Genomic DNA, 19,842 nt, shown 5'->3' on the forward strand with positions numbered 1-19,842 from the left:
TCCCCTAAGTAATCAAGTAGACATCTCTTGTTTAGGTACCTTGCTCCACATCAGCCTGAAGTACTCTGTGTGGGTGTGGGTGTGGGTGTGGGTGTGTGCGCACTCATGTACAGATTTAATTTTATAATTCTTTTAATAACCATTAGATTGAGTGGCCCTCAGCTAATTCATGAAGTAGACATGTGACCCAGTCCTCATCTTAAAAGCTCACCCCTTCTTACTAAGATATGCAGCTGATATTTCCTCAGCTTTTGATATTCCTTCTGGGATTCACCACTTAATTCACTCCTAGATCAATACAATGTGCGTTTTTTGAAGCTGTACAGAGTTCATTGTCAACAATTCTGTACTTCACCTGCAGGTGAAACATACACAAACTCACACATACACAAATATATTCATGTGTGTGTCTGTGTTTGTAAACACACAGATATAATTTTATTTAGAAAATAGTTACCAAAAAATTTAGTTACAAATTTTATTTACCAAAAAATCTATAGTAATAATTATTGCATTCTTTAACAATTTATTCTATAATAAATATCTTTCCATATTTGTACATATGTATGTTTCTTACATTCAATTTTTAGTCTCTTATTGATGGATTGCTTAACTGCACATATCCGGAAATTATAATACCAAATTTTGTCAAACTTACCTTTCATGTCGGAACTGGGGCCAACACTATGAGAAGGGAACTGCTGTGACAGGCAATGAAAATGATATTTGGGGGCAAGAAGGACCTTGAGGCCGCCTCATTCATCATCACTTTGACACTCCAACTCTGCTTGAGTTCATGAATACCTAAAAGTTACCTGTGGTTTTCCTAATGGCTCTTTAAAAAGCCTATCTGAAAGCACGTTAATATGAGAAATTTCTCAATGCTGAAATTGTTTCCTTAATATTTTCATAATTCCTTTCCTTTCCTTTCCTTCAAAATTCTGAACATCTGCATTTTTATCTCACATTTCTCACCAAACTTCACTAACAAAAACTTTTTGTTTAAATCTGCAGTACTTCAGGGAGAGACTATGCAGTGCAGTCTTCTTTTTTTTTTTTTTTTTTTTACTTTTAGCTTCTTTGTGACTAAAAGTAAATATAGGACATGTAAAAATTCCCAAAAGGATTTTGGAAAAAATAACCCATCTTGAGAAAATTATAAAAAATATTTTCAAATATATGCTCACCCTCCCTCTTTCAGCAGGAAACCTATTTTGTGAAACAAGGATGAATAACCTCATAACATTGCATTAATGATATTATTTTGTACATTTTTATTACATGGTGGGAATAAATAGAAGAATATGGCTTTCTAAGAGTAAGACAAGAATACTTCCAACTTGTTTACTTTCTGTGATATTTTACAGTAAAAATATTGTGAGAATACTGTGGTGATACTTTTTAAATTTTACACAGTTTACTTACCATTTTCTTTCGCAGAAAGTTAGTTGTAGTTTATTTGCCACTGGAGACTTAATGCTGATAATTTACCCATTTTCTGTTTCCTAATTAAACAGGAAAACTTTCCCGCCAGCAATGCTGAAAGATTGCAAGACCTGAAATCAACTGTTGACCTGCTAACAAGTATCACCTTTTTTAGGATGAAGGTACATCTTTTATTTTTGTCACTGTCTTTGTGTGACATACATTTATTCCCTGGTAGAGTCTGGTTTTACCCTTCTCTCTTTTTTTTTTTTTTCCCCCGGTACGCGGGCCTCTCACTGTTGTGGCCTCTTCCGTTGTGGAGCACAGGCTCCAGACGCGGAGGCCCAGCGGCCATGGCTCACGGGCCCAGCCGCTCCGCGGCATGTGGGATCTTCCCAGACCGGGGCACGAACCCGTGTTCCCTGCATCAGCAGGCAGACTCTCAACCACTGCGCCACCAGGGAAGCGCTACCCTTCTCTTGATCAATACTGTTCATCCCCATTGATTAAGATGTGGTACCTTTGCCTGAGCTAAATGAATCTTCCAACATAATGTGTGTTGAAAAAGAGATTATCCTAGACACTTAAGATATTCTGATACATTTGGCTCAAATTTAGTTTTAAGTTAAATTCATCTTAAACAGAGCTCTCTAGTGAGTGGACGTGACACTTACCGGAAAAAAAAAAAATCCCTAAGAACATTAAATGGAAATGGAGTTCACTTTGCATTTCAATTTTAACTGAGATGTCTTGCCGATTTTTTCATTGCAAGAGAGTAGACTCTTTTAAGTTTACCCTAATTGTAGCAACTCCCATTTCCTGCACTGACAATGTCTATATAGGAATATGTGTGATTGTTTAATCCATTGGTATAATTAACTGTTATCTACCAACCTATGCAAATATTTCTTTTTAGGTATATCTTCTCTGCTTTAATAGCAAGTTGTCTGCAATTATAATTTGGCTAGCTGGACAATTCATGTAAAGCCTTTCTTAAAACTACTTGTCAGGCTATGGGCTAAACATTTTTGCCCTTTGAAAGAGAGTATGATTTTTTATTCAGGAAATTCCTGTACAGAAAAAATTAGAAATAATTATTTTTCTTCTTTTCAGTTGCCCATGATTATCTTCACTAAAACAATAAAATTGGTATTTTATAAGAGAGAAAGAAAACAAAACCATACTGTATAAACCATCCATCCTTTAAAGTTCAGTTAAAATTCATTTGGTTTGAAGTCATGGTAAAATTAGGTGACTGGCATAAATAGAATTTACATCAGTTCTGATCTGCTGGCAGTAGCTGCTGGAACATTGCATAGAGGGTGATAGAACTGATCCAGGCTCTCATTGACAAGTGATGCCTGCCATTGCCATTGAGGGGTGTAGGAAAATGGGAGTGAGGGAGGGGAGTGCCAGCACAGTGCTCAATACCTGCCTTTCCTCAGTCACCAGCCTTGCAGTGTATAGGAAACAAAATCATTTCAAACTTGCAAGTCCTCCTCCCCCACCCTCACTACCAGCTGATGACCTTGCTTCTGATTTCACTGGAAAAACAGGAGCAACTACTGGACAGCTTCCTCAAGGTCTGACCACATGCTCCCGCCACCCACCCATCTACTTACTTAGCTGCATCTGTGTCCATATTCTGTTCCTTCTTTTTTTTATTATGACTGCTTAGCTGTTTGTTCTCCTAAAAAAAAAAAAAAGCTGTATCTTCCACTGATGTAATTAATTTCTTCTCCTGAGTTACTAAAACAGTGGTCCAGCAATCTTCCTCACTCACCTGAATTATCAGTCTTCCACACTCTACTGGATACTCCCCATCACCAAATGTGCTGTTATTTCCAGTCCTAAAAATATTGCTTGACTCCATTTTCTTCTACAGCTACTACCCTTATCCTTCTTTTCCTTTAATACCAAAACCCTTCAAAATAGTCCTTTTTACTTTTTCTTTCCAATTTATTTTCTTCAATTGTCTTCTGAACAAGTTTTCTCCTTCTTTTGTCTTTTTCTCCTCATTATAGACAGTAAAATTCACTCTTTTTGTCATAGTGATCTATTAGTTTTGACATGTGTGGTTGTATTAACCACCACTACAATAAAGATATAGAATAGAACAGTCCTATTAGCCTCCAGTATTCCCTTGTGCTAGTCCTTTATAGTCAATCTCTCTCTCACCTCCTGATCTGTTATTGTCCCCCTATGGTTTTACCTTTTCCAGAATATCGTGTAAATGAAATAATAATCTATGTAGTGTAACGTATTGGCTATTCAGCCTTCTTCCTGAGTGTATCTACAGTTCATTCCTTTTTATTGCTGAGTAGTAATTCTTTGTTATATGTGATCTACAGGCATTTGGGTTATTTCCAGTTTAGGGTCATATCAAATAAAACTGTTAAAAATATTGATATATATTTTTTTGTGTAAACATAAATTTTCACTTTCGTTGGATAAATAACAAGGAGAGAGATTCCTTGGTCATTTGGTAAATGTATGTAAAACTTTACAAGAAATGCCAGTTTCAGTTGTTCTACATCTTCTGGTAAAGCTCTTGGCATTTTCCATGATTTGATTTTATTTTTTTAGCCATTCTAATGATGCCAAAAACTCAGCCGGCCTCTGTGCACCAGTGTCAAATCGAATCTCAGAGACAGAGTTTTGGGTGAAGTAGAAAAGCATAGCTTTATTGCTTTTCCAGGCAAAGCGGGAACACAGTGGGATCCTGCCCTCGAAAGCTGTGTGTCCCTACCTGGGAGTATTTGGCAAGGAGTTTTATAGCAACAGCTCAAGGGTGAGGTTGCGGGTAAGATTAGGGTGTGTGCAGGGCCTGCACTCCTTTAATCTGGCCTCAGGTAGTCTGATGAGTTTCTGTGGTTCCTTTAACCTGGTAGCCTTCTTGAAGAGCTTCTCTGGTTCCTTTAATCTGGAATGAAGAATGCTGGCATCTTCCACTTGTTGGGGGTTTTAGTTCTATAAAGAACTTAAAGATATTGTTATGTGTATCCCTGAGGCAGAGCCACTGAGCTGGCCCCAAGGCTGCACTCTTGTTTCTTGACTGCTCCTCCCTTGTCTCGGCATCCCCTCCCTTCCCTGATTAGCAACTGTTCTAATCTGCCCCTTGGAGCTCAGGGAGGGTCATGGAGGCTGGAGTCTATTCCCTACAAACAAGAAATTGGGGCGAGAAAGACTTCCATGACCAGGAGCCCCACAGGGTCCTGCTCAGTTTCACTAATAGGAATGAAGTTATATCTTATTATGGTCTTAATTTTATTTCTATATTAATTAACAGTGTTGATCATGCTTTCTTGAGCTGATTTGCCATCTGAGTTTCTTTTGTGAACAGTCTGTTGAAATGTTTTGCCCACTCTTCATTCTTATTGTTGAGTATTGAGTTCTTTATTTACTCTGGATACAAGTCTTTTGTCAGGTACTTTATTTGCTGATGTTTTCTCCCTGTCTGTGTTTTGTCTTTTCATTCTCTAAAACTATCTTTTGCCTAGCAAAAGTTTTTAATTTTGATAAAGTCTACTTTATCAGTCTTTCTGTTTACAGGTAGTGCTACTGACGAAACTAGGGTCACAAAGATTTTTCTGTGTTTCTTCTAAAAGTTTTATTTTACCTTTTACGTTTAATCCTGGGTTCCATTTTGAGAATTTTTTTTTTTTAATAAGTTGTGAGGTATGGGTCAGGATCATTTTTTTGTATATAGATGTTCAGTAGTTTTCACACCATTTATTGAAGCGATCATCCCTTATTCATTGAATTTCATTCGCATCTTTATAAAAAATCAATTGATCATATTTGTTTGGGTCTGTTTCTGGACTCTCTATGCTGTCCAAATGTCTATACTTTTACCATTACTATGCTGTCTTGATTACTGAAGCCTTATAACAAATCTTAAAATTAGATAGTTTTAGTCCTCCACCTTTTTTGTTACTTTTCAGAATTGTTTAATAGATTATATTAGTTCTTATTGGGATTTTGGTTGGGATTGCATTAAATCTATAGATCAATCTTTAGAGAACTAAATATTTTTAAATATTAAATCTTCAAATCCACCCTTACTTTTGGAACCTACTCCAATTAGACTTTTAATCCATCACTTCACCAAAAATGATCTTGTCAAAATCACCAGTGACTATCACTTTGCTGAATCTAGTGGTCAGTCATCAGTTTTCATCCTACAGTGTTCAGTATCACGTAATATATTTTATCAATCCCTCCTCCAGGAAAGCCTTTCTTCCCTAGATTCCAGGACACCCCTCTTGCTTCTTTTTTCTCCTATCTCACTGACTGCCTTTTTTCTCTTCTCCATTGCTTTGTTCTTTCTCATTTGTCTAATGTCATAGGGCTAGAATTACCCAGCGTTTCTTTTTTGGACCCCTTCTCTTCTCTGTCCATACTCATCTAGTCTCATTTCTTTAAATTCTTCTCTAAGCTAATAATTCTCAAATTTATATCACTAGCTCAGGCATCTCTACTACTCCAGACTCATTTACCCAAATGTCTGTTTGAAATCTACTTGTATGCATAACAGGCTTCTCAATCTTAACCTGTCATAAACTGAGCTCCTGATCTTCTAAGCATAGTCTTGCTCATCTAGGTTGAGACCACTTCCAGTGTACCAGTTATTTAGGACTAAAACCTTGGTGTTAGGCCACCCTCCATAGGCCGACAAGGCCTGTACTTGCCCATCTTCAAGACCAAAGAAAGAATCCGGAATCAGCAACAGAGACGTCAGTGGTTTAATGGATGGGGGATCTTATGTGTCTGAAGCAAGGTCCTGGAGTGAGACATCACTGTGTGCTCCAGGCTCTTGGCCGGCCATGAAGGCAGCCTTCACTCCTGGGAGGAAGGGGAGGTTACCAGTTACAGGGGAATTGATGTCAGGTTGGCCCCTCAGTTACCAGGGAAACCAGCAGAGGGGCATATCCCTCACCACCCCTTTGATAGGTTTCCATCGGGGCTAAAGTTAGACCAATCATTAGCTGGGGCCTGGGGCAAGTATGTAGGAAGGTCAGTCAGGTAGTAGAGTGTGACTGAAGTAGGCACTCGTGGAGCAGGAGATGTACAGAGAGCAAGAGGACAGCCGTCTTGGGTGACCTGATCATATACTTGGGGTGTCTTTCTCTCACACTGCTCACCCAATCTGTCAGCAAATCCTGTTACCCGTTCCTTCCAAAATTAACCAGAATAGAATTTCTTCTGACAACTCCTTGCTCTACCATAGTTCAAGCACTGTCTTCTCTTGACTGAATTATTGAGCTCTTCTCATCACTGGTCTTTCTGCTTTGTCCATAGCCGGCCTTAAGGCAGCATAAGGGAGCCTTTTAAAAAAATAGGTCACTTTCCTCTTCTGCTCACATAGTCTACTTTCTTCCCACCTTGCTCAAAGCTAAGGTTCTTGGAGTAGTCTATTTGCAGTTTTTCCACTGGTCCCATCCTGTTACTTCTCTGAATTGATCTACTATTGAAATCCTTTGTATTAAATTCTATTCCACTGAAACACTTTCTATCCCTCTTCTTCGGTTTATTTTTTTTTTCAGCATGCAACATCATGGAATATATTTTACTGATTTCTTTTGTTTATTATCTACTAAAATTTAGCTTCACGAGGAAAGGGATTTTTGTTTCTTTTGCTCACTGCAGTATCACCATTGTCCGATGTATAGTAGGTGATGATAAATATTTGTTGATTGGTTGAATGGAATGAATGAATGATATTGTGATTGGTCACTTTAAGTATTTCTATTTGAATATTTACAACTATGCTCGTTTTCTCTGAGTTGTTATATTAGGACGTTAAGGTGGGTGTTTAAACATTTAAAACATTTCTAAGACCACATTTCTCCTGAATACAGAAAGTTCAACTAAAAGTGTTTATTGAATATTGTTTGATTGTTTATATGGTTTATACAATGTTTTATTTTTGAATTTAAGAAAATATTTTGTCTACCAGGTTCTGGAGCTGCAAAGCCCCCCAAAGGCCAGCGTGGTGGTGAAAGACTGTGTCAGGGCTTGCCTGGATTCTACGTACAAGTATATTTTTGACAATTGCCATGAACTCTATTCCCAGCTAATAGACCCGGTAAGAAAAGATGTGTGTCTACTTTCTGTTCTAATGTCTGCTTCCATAAGTTTAGAATGACAGTAAGTGGGAAAGTATGTTCATTCAACGTCACGTTAACTGCAGGTTTTAAGAATTTCCATATCTTTTCTTCACATTTGAGCATCACTTTCTTATATATGAGAGTGAAATAATTCACTCCTTAAAATAGCTTCATGTATTAAAGGTGGATATTGTTGTTCAAGTTTTTCAGGTGAGGAGTTAGTTTCAAAAGAATTAAGTGATTTTCTCAAGGTCACACAGTGGGCAAGTGGCAGATTTGGGACTAGAATTTAGGATTTCAACTCCTACTTCTATGTCCTTCCCCTAATTCATCTGCCTCCCTTATCATTTTTTCTCATAAGACTGATAGATTGGGACATACTTATAGAACAGGATGGTAACATTGTCACATAGGTAAATTTATTAAGAAATATATCTAAAAAGAAAATACAGAAAGTAAATCAAACATGCATGTGCTTACCACGTAGATGACCAACTGTTAACATTTAGCAATATTTGCTCTGCTCTTTATTGTTTAAAGCCATTAAATGTTAGACATAAATTGGCATTTCACTTTGTAGCTCTTTCAAATTCCATTCTCCTCCCTTCCTCTTCCTTCAGAAATGAACACTGTTTTAATATTGGTGAGTTTGAACGTCTTTTCACATATGCTCAATGAACACTTCAGTTTTATTTTCTGTATATCGCCTATTAATTCCTTGCTGATTTTTCTCTTGGCTTGCCTGTCTTTTGCTTATTAATCTGTAGAAAATTCTAAAATATATTTTGGATACTAATCTTCATTGGTTATGTAATTTCATATATTACTTCTCTTTATATGTGATGTGTCTTTTTGTTGCATTGAAGTTTTTTAATGCACACTATGATTTTTATATATCGCTATTACTTCTATACAACTATTGTTTGGGGATGGCTCTTTAACATGTATCTATTGTCTATCCACTTCTCTGAAGAATGCAGTTGCTCAAATAGATATTGAAAACCGTGCAGTTACCTGTGGAACTTCCTGGTTAGTTGAGTGGGGCAGATTCTAGAAAGCCGATATTGGATGAAGGCGCATAGGACTCTTTCAAGCTAGGTTTCAGGCTGGGTTTCTTACAGTATTCATCCTTTCTGGGGTCACTGACTCCTTAGCCTAGTAGGAGAAAACATTAAAGCTGGAGTCTGTCATTGTATAAGCAAAACAACATAAAACCACATAACTGTTCTTAACTTTAGCTTAACATTCCCACTATGTGTGCTCTTGTTTGGAAACTTGGTTCTCTGGGATTTCTAGGGATTAAATTTTCTCTGACTTCAAATCTCCCCTTGGGTGGCTTTCTAATGTCTTCCCTTTGTCTATTCCCTACTCTCTATCTTCCTCCCACAAAGCTCTTTCAATTCTTCCTCTACATTTTCAACATCATCTTTATTCTACCCAAAATATAAAAACTAAGCTTTTTATTATACCATATAAGTTACCCATACGTAACTTTATAATCAATCTTACCAGGCTTTACCACCTTTAATTTCCTACTCCTTGCAATTCCAAACTCAAACTGGTCCCTCTCATGAGCCCTAAATTCTATTATTTTCTATGAACTGGCCATCTTCTTTTACATTCATGTGTTTATCCTGTTCTGTCTGCCTAAAATGTTCTTCCCCCATCCTCTGCCTTCAAAAAATCCAACTTAAATATGACCTCCTCTCCTACTAATTCACACTCAGTGGATGAATCAAATCATCACGGTCAAGTGTCATACCTTATTTAGTGTCTTTCTAATATATTAATACTAATAATAGTAAAATAACAGCTTTATTTATATAAGGTATATAGAAATACATGCAGTTCCCATAAAGCAAACATACCCCTAATAAAAAGCAAATAAATTGTCACATCAAAATGAATCTAATATAGCTTAATATTTGCTTATTTGGCTTCAAAAACAGTGTTTGCATGATTTTCTAACTAACTGGTATTCGTTTTATGTGGGCAGATTTATAGATTTTATATGAAATCTTGTCCATGTGGAGATTGTTTGGAGCTAAGCTTTAAATCTAAGAAAAAGACTTTTCCTTAAACATTGTTATCATTTGAAATTCTAAAGAAAGCACCCATAGGGCCTGAATAATTTAAGAAACTAATGCTCCCTAGAGCCCTTCTGGAACCATCTTGGAAAAATTTTAATAATTAAGGCTTATCTCCCCTCAGTTGACTGTAACCCCATTCTCCGAGGAGCTCAAGTTTTAAGACCTTTTTCCTTCACACTATACATCTGAATTGTCCTCAAGTTCTGATGACTTTATTTTCAAAATCAAACACCTTAGCTTCACAATACATCCAGAATCTAACCACTTTTCACCACCTTCATGCTCCCACCTGGTCTGAGTCACCATTGTTGCTCACTTGGATTACTACATAACTTACTAACAGAGCTCAGTGCTTCTACCCTACAGCCTCTGCCTATGTTTAACAGAGCAGCAAGAATGATCCTTTTAAAAAGTAAGTCAGATTATGTCATTCTTTTCCACATAATATTCTAAAGTCCCTTCATTTTTGTCATGTTCAAAGTCCTTTCAATGGCAGTAAGACCCAGGATCTGCCCATATTGCACCTTCCACCCCACTTACTCTGTTACTCTGTCCTTACACATATCATCGTGAGTGGAGAGGAAAGTAACATGAACAATGCTGTATCTCTGGTACCTTCAACAGTGCCTAGATCATAGTAGGTGCTCAGAAATGTGTTTGTTGAATAAATTGAATGAATGAATAAACAGTTACTTTTCTCAAACAATACAATAATAAATTACAGGTTATTTGGCCCTTTATAAACAAGACTGAAAGAAGTGCTCTATCATAGGAGACTCTCAGTCCTTGCCTAAAGCCTCTTGCAGTTGTATGGGGTAGTGTTGCAGGGTCCTGGACAAGATATGGGAGGAACTGATGAAAGCTACATCTAGTCCCAACCCTTAAAAACATCCTGAAGTTTCCTCCAGCTCTCTCTCTTCTGCGTAGTAACCTGGAAGGACACACATTCCACATGGTATGGATTCCAGGTGGAGGACGGCTATCCAGCCAGCTTCAGCAATAACCCATTACTGCAGTAACTTATTGAGGTTAGGAGATTTATCTGTTACCACAACAAACTTGGCTTATTTTGACTAATAGACCTTCAAATCCATTTCCAACCTGCCTCCCAAACTATCTACTTAAAACATATATGACTGTCCTATCTGTAACCCCCATTCACTCATGGGATTAAGTCTAAACTTTGCAATTATTCAGAGGTCCTCTAAGATGTGAGCTCTGACTAGCTTTCCTTATTTCAATGTAATTTTCCCCTTGCTTTCTGTGATTCAGGACACTAAACTCCATGATGCCTCCATCCGCATTGTTTTTATCTACCTGGATTTGCTTCACCTCCCCAAACCCCTTCGTGGCTAACTCGAAGCCAGAGTTGCCGGAGTTGCTGCTGTCTGCTCTCATGATACCCTGACATGTCACCACTAGCACACTTACCGTGATGCATTTATTAGGAATATAATGTAATATTTGTCTGGCTTGTCTTCCCTACTAGGCTGTGAGTTTCATCTTTGTAGCCCCAGTGTTCAACGCTGTGCTTTACACAGAGTACAGTTGATTAAGTAATTAGTAAGAAAGAAATTTTATAAAAACAGCACTCTGTAACTTATTTATATTCTACTTCACTGACTCCACTTCAAAGTCTGTGGTCAAGAACATGATGTTTGAACCCCTGAGTTTAGATCCTGGCTCTACTGCTTATTAGTTTGGTCGCCTTGGATGAGGTAGTCAGCCTCTTCAACTCTCAGTTTCTTCATCAAGACATACTTTTAGTATTCATGCCACTTCTGTTTTCATCTGAGTTCTCTCTAGATAATGTAATGCCTGAAACCAAGAAACAAGAGTTTCAGGGTTGTTCGGCACAGTATAATTCTGATTATTTAAATGTAGAAGCTCTCTTTCTTTCTCCAAAGGGGTTTTGAAGAACCATATAAAAATAGTGCTCAGAATAAAAATGAAAAACAAACTTGAGAGGTAAGTTGAAATTGTTGCAGTTAGAAGAAATAGCTAAGAAAGGCTGGTTGCACACTCATGGAGCAGGTTTTACCTTGGGTGAATCACCATGCCCATGTTTGTCCTTCAGTTTAGCAAAACTAAGAACTCAGGTGTGGCACTGTGGACATAGGTGATTGAGCTCTTGCATAAAGACACATGAGGATCAATCTATAAACTAGCCCAATGTTCTAATTATATTTTTAATTAATAATGAGTTTAAGAATCTCTCATAAGCTTATTAGCTTTTTGAGTAACCATTTTTATAAATTACCTATTCATAGCTTGTGCTTATATTTTAAAATAGAATCTCTTTTTCTGGTTGCTATCTAAAGTTACTTAGCTCTTTGTCAGCTTTTGACATTGCAAAGATGTTCACAATCCTTCATCTTTATCTTTGTCACAGCGTACATTTGTAAGAAATTCTCATTTTTAATACAATCAGATTGACCAATTTTTCTATTTAAAATTTGGAGTATTAAAAAAAAGTCTTTCCGACTCACCCCCGAATAGAGGATCTCCTTACGTGGAACTTAATAAAATGAATGTGTTCCAGCTTCGTAGTAATCACCGTTAGGATTGTCCAACTAGTTCCCCTGCTGTTGCTCCTAAAGCAACCTTCAGATTATGGATTTTCTTTTCATACAGATGATCTTCCAAGAGAGGACAAGCCAATACATTTTCAAGTCTGTTTGAAATGTTTGGTCTTTTTTTTTTTTTTTTTCCTATCTTAAAAAAACGGTCGTTTGTTCCCTGAGGTGTCCTCAGAACCTACACTAGTGCCTGGCATATTAGAGTGCCTTTAGAGTCCCTTTGTTTCCCTCCCAAAACAAATTTCCCTGCCTCTTACCTCTGAGGCAGTCTCTATTATTAATTTGATGTTAGCTTTCTGGTTCATCTTTATGAACATTTATTATACGTGTCTATTAACCATTTGAGTATATGAGTATGTCTCTCTCATATACCACATTGTACAAACAAGCAGTGTAGTGATATGGTTCCATGTACTAACTCCAGTACCAGACTAAAAAACGTTTAGTTATTTGGTAGGAATGATTCTGTAAATTTTAAAGCTTGGTGTTACGTTTTGCAAACTATGTATTCTGATACATTTAGGTACAGTTTATTGATTTTTTTTTTTTTTACAGCTATCTATCACATAAATACACCACAATTTACATATCAATTCCAGTGTTTCACTTTTACAAATAATAGTGCAGTGAATATCATAATGCTTTTAAAGAACAGAAGAATGCCTTCCTTTCCTCTGCTTTTCCATTTCTACTATATATAATGCAAACTCGATTGTACCATGTGGTCAAAGCACCCTCTATTTTTTCACATCTTAAAATGTCCTTCTACTTGTCTGATTCCCACAGGAAACACTGAGTTTAGTGACAATAGAAACTATTTTGTTTATTATTGAACTTGTAGTACATAGCTCTGTGCCTCACATACAGTAGCAGAAATCAGTGAATAACTGCTTACTTAATAGAACTTCTATGCAAAAATATCTGTATGTATGCAGTATGTTACTGCTATTCATTTAAAAATTTTGACCAAGATATCTTCTGAAAACTTTTTTAGAAAAAAGAAAACACCCTTCACAATATCTTAAATTGGCAACTTACATGAACGTATGCATGTCAAGTTTCAGAAAGTTTTCCTTGATTTGTAGATGTGTACTTTTTCAGTTATTTTAGCCAAAAAAGTTGCCATAGCTATTTTTGTTTGTTTTTTCTTTTGTTTTTGCTCTAGTCAATTCTAAATAATTCAGTAATAAAAGGAAAGTTTAAAATGTGACTTTGAAATTTACAAGTGGAAAAATTTCAATTCTGTACCTCTTGAGATATTATTTAAATAGTAATCCTTAAGTAACTAGCTAGAAAGTGTCCCTGACTTTTCTTAGATTTTTTTTCCCTTGCAATGGACTTTCTTATGCAATCAGTAGCATTAGTTTAGGGAATGATGTTCATTCTGAAAAGAAGGTACTTTTTCACTACCTCCTGTGATTATTGTCATTACACTAGAACTAAGTAAATACAGACACATTTTAAGCTTAACTTTTCTTTCAATTTTATTATAAAATATGTGGAAGAAAGTTTATAAGTAGGAAGTTTCTTCTTAAGTGCCAGCTTCATAAGCAATATATAAATTCTTATAAAATGTTCAAAATGAGTGGTATCTTATTTATTGGTGAAGAAGACAGGAACGTGAAAATCCAAAACCTCAAAAATTATTAGACTGTTATGTTTCCATCATTGTGTATTTCAATTTTTCTAACAAAGTGAGGTCAAAAATTAAGCCACAAATGAAACCTTAATAAATTCTGAGAGAATAAACAACATGCAGAGTAAGTTGTGCCAGTAAGACTAGTGTAATCTTGATTCTAAAATTGGATTATGACAATATTCGAAAAGAAAATTATAGACACATTTTGTAAATGAACACTGTTTTAAAAGTTCTAAATAAATTATCAAATGGCATATTTAAAATACAACCAGATCAAACAATCTTATCCCAGGAATTCAAGGATTGTTTGACATTAGGAAAAAAATTTATCAATATAAGTCACTATAATAGTTATCTAAAGGGGGAAGATCATATATTTATGCAATATATGTAGAATGAGCGTATGGTGAAGTTTGATGCCTCTTTATGATTAAAAAAGAAACTCTGAAAAAATTAGGAATGGAACAGATTTTCTTTTATTTAAGTTTACATTAAAAAAAAAACTATGGCTAACATTAACAGATGAAATTTAGGTACATTTATTTAAGAAATAGAGATAATTATCCTGTTAATACTGCTGTGTAACATAATAGTTGAAGAAATGAGAATATAAATTAGACAGGAAAAGAACTGTTACAATTTATGAGTCATATGACTATACGTGTAGGAAAACTAACAGAATCTACAAAAAGCTATTGGTTCACGTAAGAATAAATCTCATTCAACAAATACAAGAACAACAGAATTTCTTTACACTAAACATTGTGGCACATAGATTACTAGGAAAAGGAACAGACATTTAGAGTGTAAGTAAAACTGTCTCACCATATGGAGCTAGGGGTTGGGGGTTTGTGGGAAGAGCTGGTTTCTTGCCTAATACCATATCCAATGTGAACTTAAGAGGATGAAAAAGAGAAGTGTTAATATAATAATAATGATAGTATAGGTTAATACCTTTCTGACGCATGGTAGGAAAGACTTTTTAAAATTCCAAAGCACAAATTTTAAATAGAAAAATTGATCTATTTAATTACTTTAAAATTGACAATTTATTATAAATGTACACTGTGAGAAGGATGAAAGATTGCAAAAAATCTTTGCAGTGTCAAAAGCTGACAAAGGACTAAGGAATTCCAAAATAGCAACCAAAAAAATAGAGATTCCATTTTAAACAATAGGCACAAAAAACGAACAGGCAATTTATAAAAATGCTTACTCAAGAAGCTTATAAGCTTTGAGAAGTTTCTTAAACTCATTATTAATTAAAGTAATATAGTCAAAACATCACTGAGCTATAATCTTATATCTAACAGGTCAGCAAAAATTAATAAACTACATAATGCCAATGTCTCCATTTCATGAGGAAATGGAGACATTGGCGCTCTCATGAACTTTTGGTTAGCATGGAAACTAGGAACCAGCAATCCTGATATTAGATCTATATATTAGACATATTTGCACAAAGATCCCTAAGAAGATATTTAGTAGAATATTCACTTTAGCATTGTTTGTGATACTTAGAAGTTGGAGGCAATCCATATGTCTTTCATAGAAGAATAGATATATAAAATGTGGTGGATTTACCCATAGAATATTATGGAGCAGTTAGAAGAAATGAGTTAGTTGTTTACCTAGTAACATGGAAAGAAATTAAAAACATACTGATGAGTGGGGAAAAAAAAAAGAAGCAGAAGGTATTGTATAGCATAATACTAGTTAAGTAAATTTAAAGTAAACACACATCACAAGAATAACATTTTACAAGATCAGAGAAATAGATAAACATCTAACGTAGTATATGATCTATGTAGATCAGGAGGAGATGGAATTTTGGAATGGATGAAAAAGGAGTAGATGGAAGGATGGTTGGGTGGATGGATAGATATACAAGAGAGATGGATATATGAATTGTGCATAGTTAAAATATCTGTATTTGAGATTTCAATGTTTTCCCTACCTCCAGTAAAAAAAGAATACATGAAGTCTAAATTTCTGGAGAAAAATATTCTGTATTTGTGATATATTTGGAATCTAGTACCTAATCTTCATAAAACCTTTAAATTGATATGAATTTGGTATCCAACAAGTATAGAACTGGGTTAGATTTATTATTGGCACTACCTGCTTCACGTGGTCATACACAATAATAGGAATGATGACCCCTGAAACTGTATAATATTGTAGCCATAAAGCTACCCTATTAGAATCGATATTGCATTATGTGATTTTTGTTTTAATGTGTTCCCACTTTAGAAATGTTTATTCTTTAAAGGTATACTTGATTCACAAATAATTACAGGCAAAAAAATCAATCTGTGATGTGCTTCTTGGTATTTTTTTAATGTCTTTACTTAAGGTGTTTGGAATATGGTGTTTCATTGAAGGTTATACATGGAGTCGAGTCATCTCACAATTTATTCTTTCACACTGTGTTAACTGGAAAATCAATGGGTCTTGAATCCGTTACTTTTAAAACACATTTGTTGATTCATATGGGGCATTTAGTAAATCAGATTACTTGAAATTCATGAAAAGTGCAGTAAACATAAAGAAGGAAACATACATTTTCTTATACTTGCTTGATTCTAGTTCAATATTTCCCAAACTGCCCTGATCCTAAGAATCACCTGGGGAACTTGACCACCTCGGACCCAATAAAATAGGGTATCTGAGAAGCATCCCTGGAATCCATATTTTAATAAGTTCTTCAAGAGATACTTGACATTAAGCAAATATTAAATAAAATAAAATTTTATTTGTCACTACTTCTAATTTTTTTCTTTAGATTTTTTTCTTTTTGATAAGTATCCCAGAGAAAAAGAAAATAAACATCAACTGGAAATTAAATTGCACAAAGAGCTATAGTATGTAAGAAATCTGCTTAAGGAATATTTTTGCCTAGTAGTCTGTATTATTTTTCATGGCTTAGGCTGCTCTTTCCCAGCTGCTCAGAATTTACAGAATTCTTAATATATAGTAAGTCCCCTACATACGAACCTTCAAGTTGCGAACTTTCAAAGACGCAAATGTGCATTAACCTGTCCAATCATCTAAGTTAGTTCACATGTCTGGCGTACATGTATGCATCCTCTACAACTGGTTGTGCTTTTGTGTACTTTACAGTACTGAATAGAGTACAGTAGTACAGTATCTTTATTTCAAGCCCAGGATGTCCAGAAGCAAGCATAAAAGCAGCAGTGATGTAGTTGATGATGCTAAGAAGTGCCAGCTGTTGTACTGTACTACTGTACTTTTCAAGGTACTGTAGTGTAAGATTGAAAATATTTTCTTTATTTTTTGTGTTTGTTTTTTATGTGTTAGTTGTGTGAAAAGTATTATAAACCTATTACAGTACAGTACTATATAGCCAACTGTGTTAGTTGGGTACCTAGGCTAAATTTGTTGGACTTAATGAACACACTCTTGGAACAGAACTCATTCGTATGTAGGGGACTTACTGTAATTCCCTTTTAAGAGAAAAACTAAGGAGATGTTAGTGATATTACTGAATCATTAGTAAAATAATATAGCAATTAAGATCATAGAAGAGACAATATGGTGGTACAGACTGTAAACCCCACCAGAGCAGGAATTATGTCACTTTTGCCCATCAATGAATTCTTCATGTGTGGTATAGCATTCACATATAATAGGTATTCCAAAAACACTGAATGTAATTGTTGTGATTTTTATTTATAACACATGTAATTAAAACTTTTTTTTTTAATTTGTGGCTCTTCTACTCACTAACTAGACGTAGCAAAGCAATCACTAATTAACCATTTTCTTATCTCTAAAATAAGCATAATGATACTTTTCCTCTCTAGTACAGAACTCAACAAACTTTCATTATTATATATTTGTGAATGAATGAGTGACTTTTAAATCCTTAAAATCAGAAAGTTATATGTTTGAAAGTAGCTGGTAAATTAGAAAACAATGCAGAAACATAATTAATTAAAAGAGAAATATAGTAAAAATAGAATTCAAGTTGAGATATCATTATTTACTCGGTGATTTTTACTTAAATGCAGACCTTGGGTTGAAAGGCAAATGTGAAATTCTAAAAGAGGAGATCAGGAACTCTGGGCCATCTAAAAGAGCCCTTACATGGTAACGTTGGATGTATTTTAAAAAATCAATATATGCAGCCTCCCAGTAGGCATCGGTACTGTTGTCCTCATTGTTTTGACTTTATTTACATGCTTTTTAAATAAGGGGTTTGTGTGTGTGTGTGTGTGTGTGTGTTTAGAGGCAGAATATACCCTCCTAATACTTTTTATCATATTAATCGTTTTGGAACATCATCAGCAACAATGAACTCGTATGAGTAAAATGGTATGACATTAATAAAATGAGATATAATGTAATGATGAGACAGTCTCCATTAAAAGATCCTTATATTTAGTAGCAGTTTTCTTTTAAAGCTCCTAATCTTCAGAACAGTGTCAAATGGAAAGTATAAAGCAAAAATACAGCAAACTATCTATTATACTAACTTCTATAATACATATGCAATTTAGCCACCTCCCATACTTGGTGTCTATACATATTCTCTCATACGTGGTCAGCAAAGGCAAAATAGACTGTTATAATCTGGTAATCCAATTTTCCTCACTCTCTGCAGAGCAAGTTAAAGGATAATGGAATCTCACAACGAAGTGAATTGGTCCCTTTCTCCATTTCCTTTGCTGCATTTGATTTTTCTCAAATGTACTACATGGCTCTCCACGGAGAAGTTCAGCTTCCTCTCCATTCTTTAAAATATGTTATTAAATATTCAGGTTTTATTCTGTTTTATTGCCTTTAAATTTTCATCTGGTGAAAAACTCTAACTTCAGTTAATTTCTTATTTTGGCAATGGTAAAAGTGGCCAAAGGGAAGCATTCCAAATCATATGGAAGATTGGTTTTGAGTTCTCTGTCCCATATGGGGAAAAGGATTTAAAAGTCACACATTCATTCACAAATATACAGTAACTAAGATTTGTTGAGTTCTTGTTATGTGCCAGGCACTGTTAGAATAAGGAAACGAGCAGTAACAAGAATAAGGGAAAGGACAGTGGGTAGTCCTTGACTCACAGTCAAGCCAGAGAGGCAGATATTTAAAAAATAACTACACCACTAATTAAAATAATGTCAGGTGCTGGGAAGGGAAAATACAATGTGCTGTTGGAATATATAACAGAAAGAACCATCCTAGTCTTGGATGTAGGAAAGAGTACAACTTATAATAATATGATTTCTGGAAATCTGCCATGGCAGATCCTTCCATGGAGGTATTAATTCTGGAACTATGTATCCAAATACAGCAGGGAAGTGTTACAAAACAAAAATAAATAAAACATTCTCTTAACCTGTGCTCAAAATGACAGTATGGTAGGCAGTATCTGGAATGCTGTAAGATGGTCTATTTTTTTTTTTATCTCAGAAAAAGAGGTAACTTAGACCCATTTTTGTTGGGCTTCAGTTATCTGCTTCTACTGAAACTGTCTTAAGTAGGTCACCAAGTACCTCGACTTTGCCTAAACCAGTGGTCAATTCTCTAGCCTCATTTTACTCAACCTCTCAGTAACATTCGTTACTGCTGACTACTCCATCTTTCTTGAAATACTATTTTCTAAGTGTTTAACAACCGTCTTTATATGTTTTCCTGCAACCTCAGTGGCTGCTCCATTTTGAACGTTTTACAAACCCCCTCCTCACCAGGCCTTTAAATGTTGGAGGCTCAGGGCTCTGTTCTTGGCACTTACTCTAGCTGTACTTTGTGATTTAGTCCAGTGCTTCAAACACAAGGCAGTCCCATAAAAACCCTGGGATCACATCAACCTGTTGGAAAAAAAGGGCTGGTGTCTGGTCCAGGATGAAGGAGGTAGACCCTTCTTCAGTTCTGGAAATAGTTCCCATAAGTCCTACAGATATATAGATGGTCCTGCCTGCCTCATGTCAACAAAGAATCTTGTTCTGTTTTGCAAGTAAGTGGGCTTGTCTTAGGAAGAA

The 19,842-nt window shown here is 35.4% G+C and overlaps 1 protein-coding gene across 1 annotated transcript in view; it reads left to right on the forward strand.

Annotated features, from left to right (window-relative positions):
• The window catches only part of UNC13C (unc-13 homolog C), a gene marked incomplete at both ends in the record, with an annotated part of 586,714 nt that overhangs the window by 311,461 nt on the left and 255,411 nt on the right, over window positions 1–19,842 (forward strand). The window contains 2 exons of the mRNA XM_082853041.1: window positions 1,518–1,607; window positions 7,385–7,513. Of these exons, the coding sequence (XP_082709167.1) occupies window positions 1,518–1,607; window positions 7,385–7,513 (219 nt within the window). The remainder of the gene's footprint in view (window positions 1–1,517; window positions 1,608–7,384; window positions 7,514–19,842) is intronic.

Source organism: Leucopleurus acutus (genome assembly GCF_964270905.1).
Source record: "Leucopleurus acutus genome assembly, chromosome: 1".
Classification (NCBI taxonomy): Eukaryota; Metazoa; Chordata; class Mammalia; order Artiodactyla; family Delphinidae; genus Leucopleurus; species Leucopleurus acutus.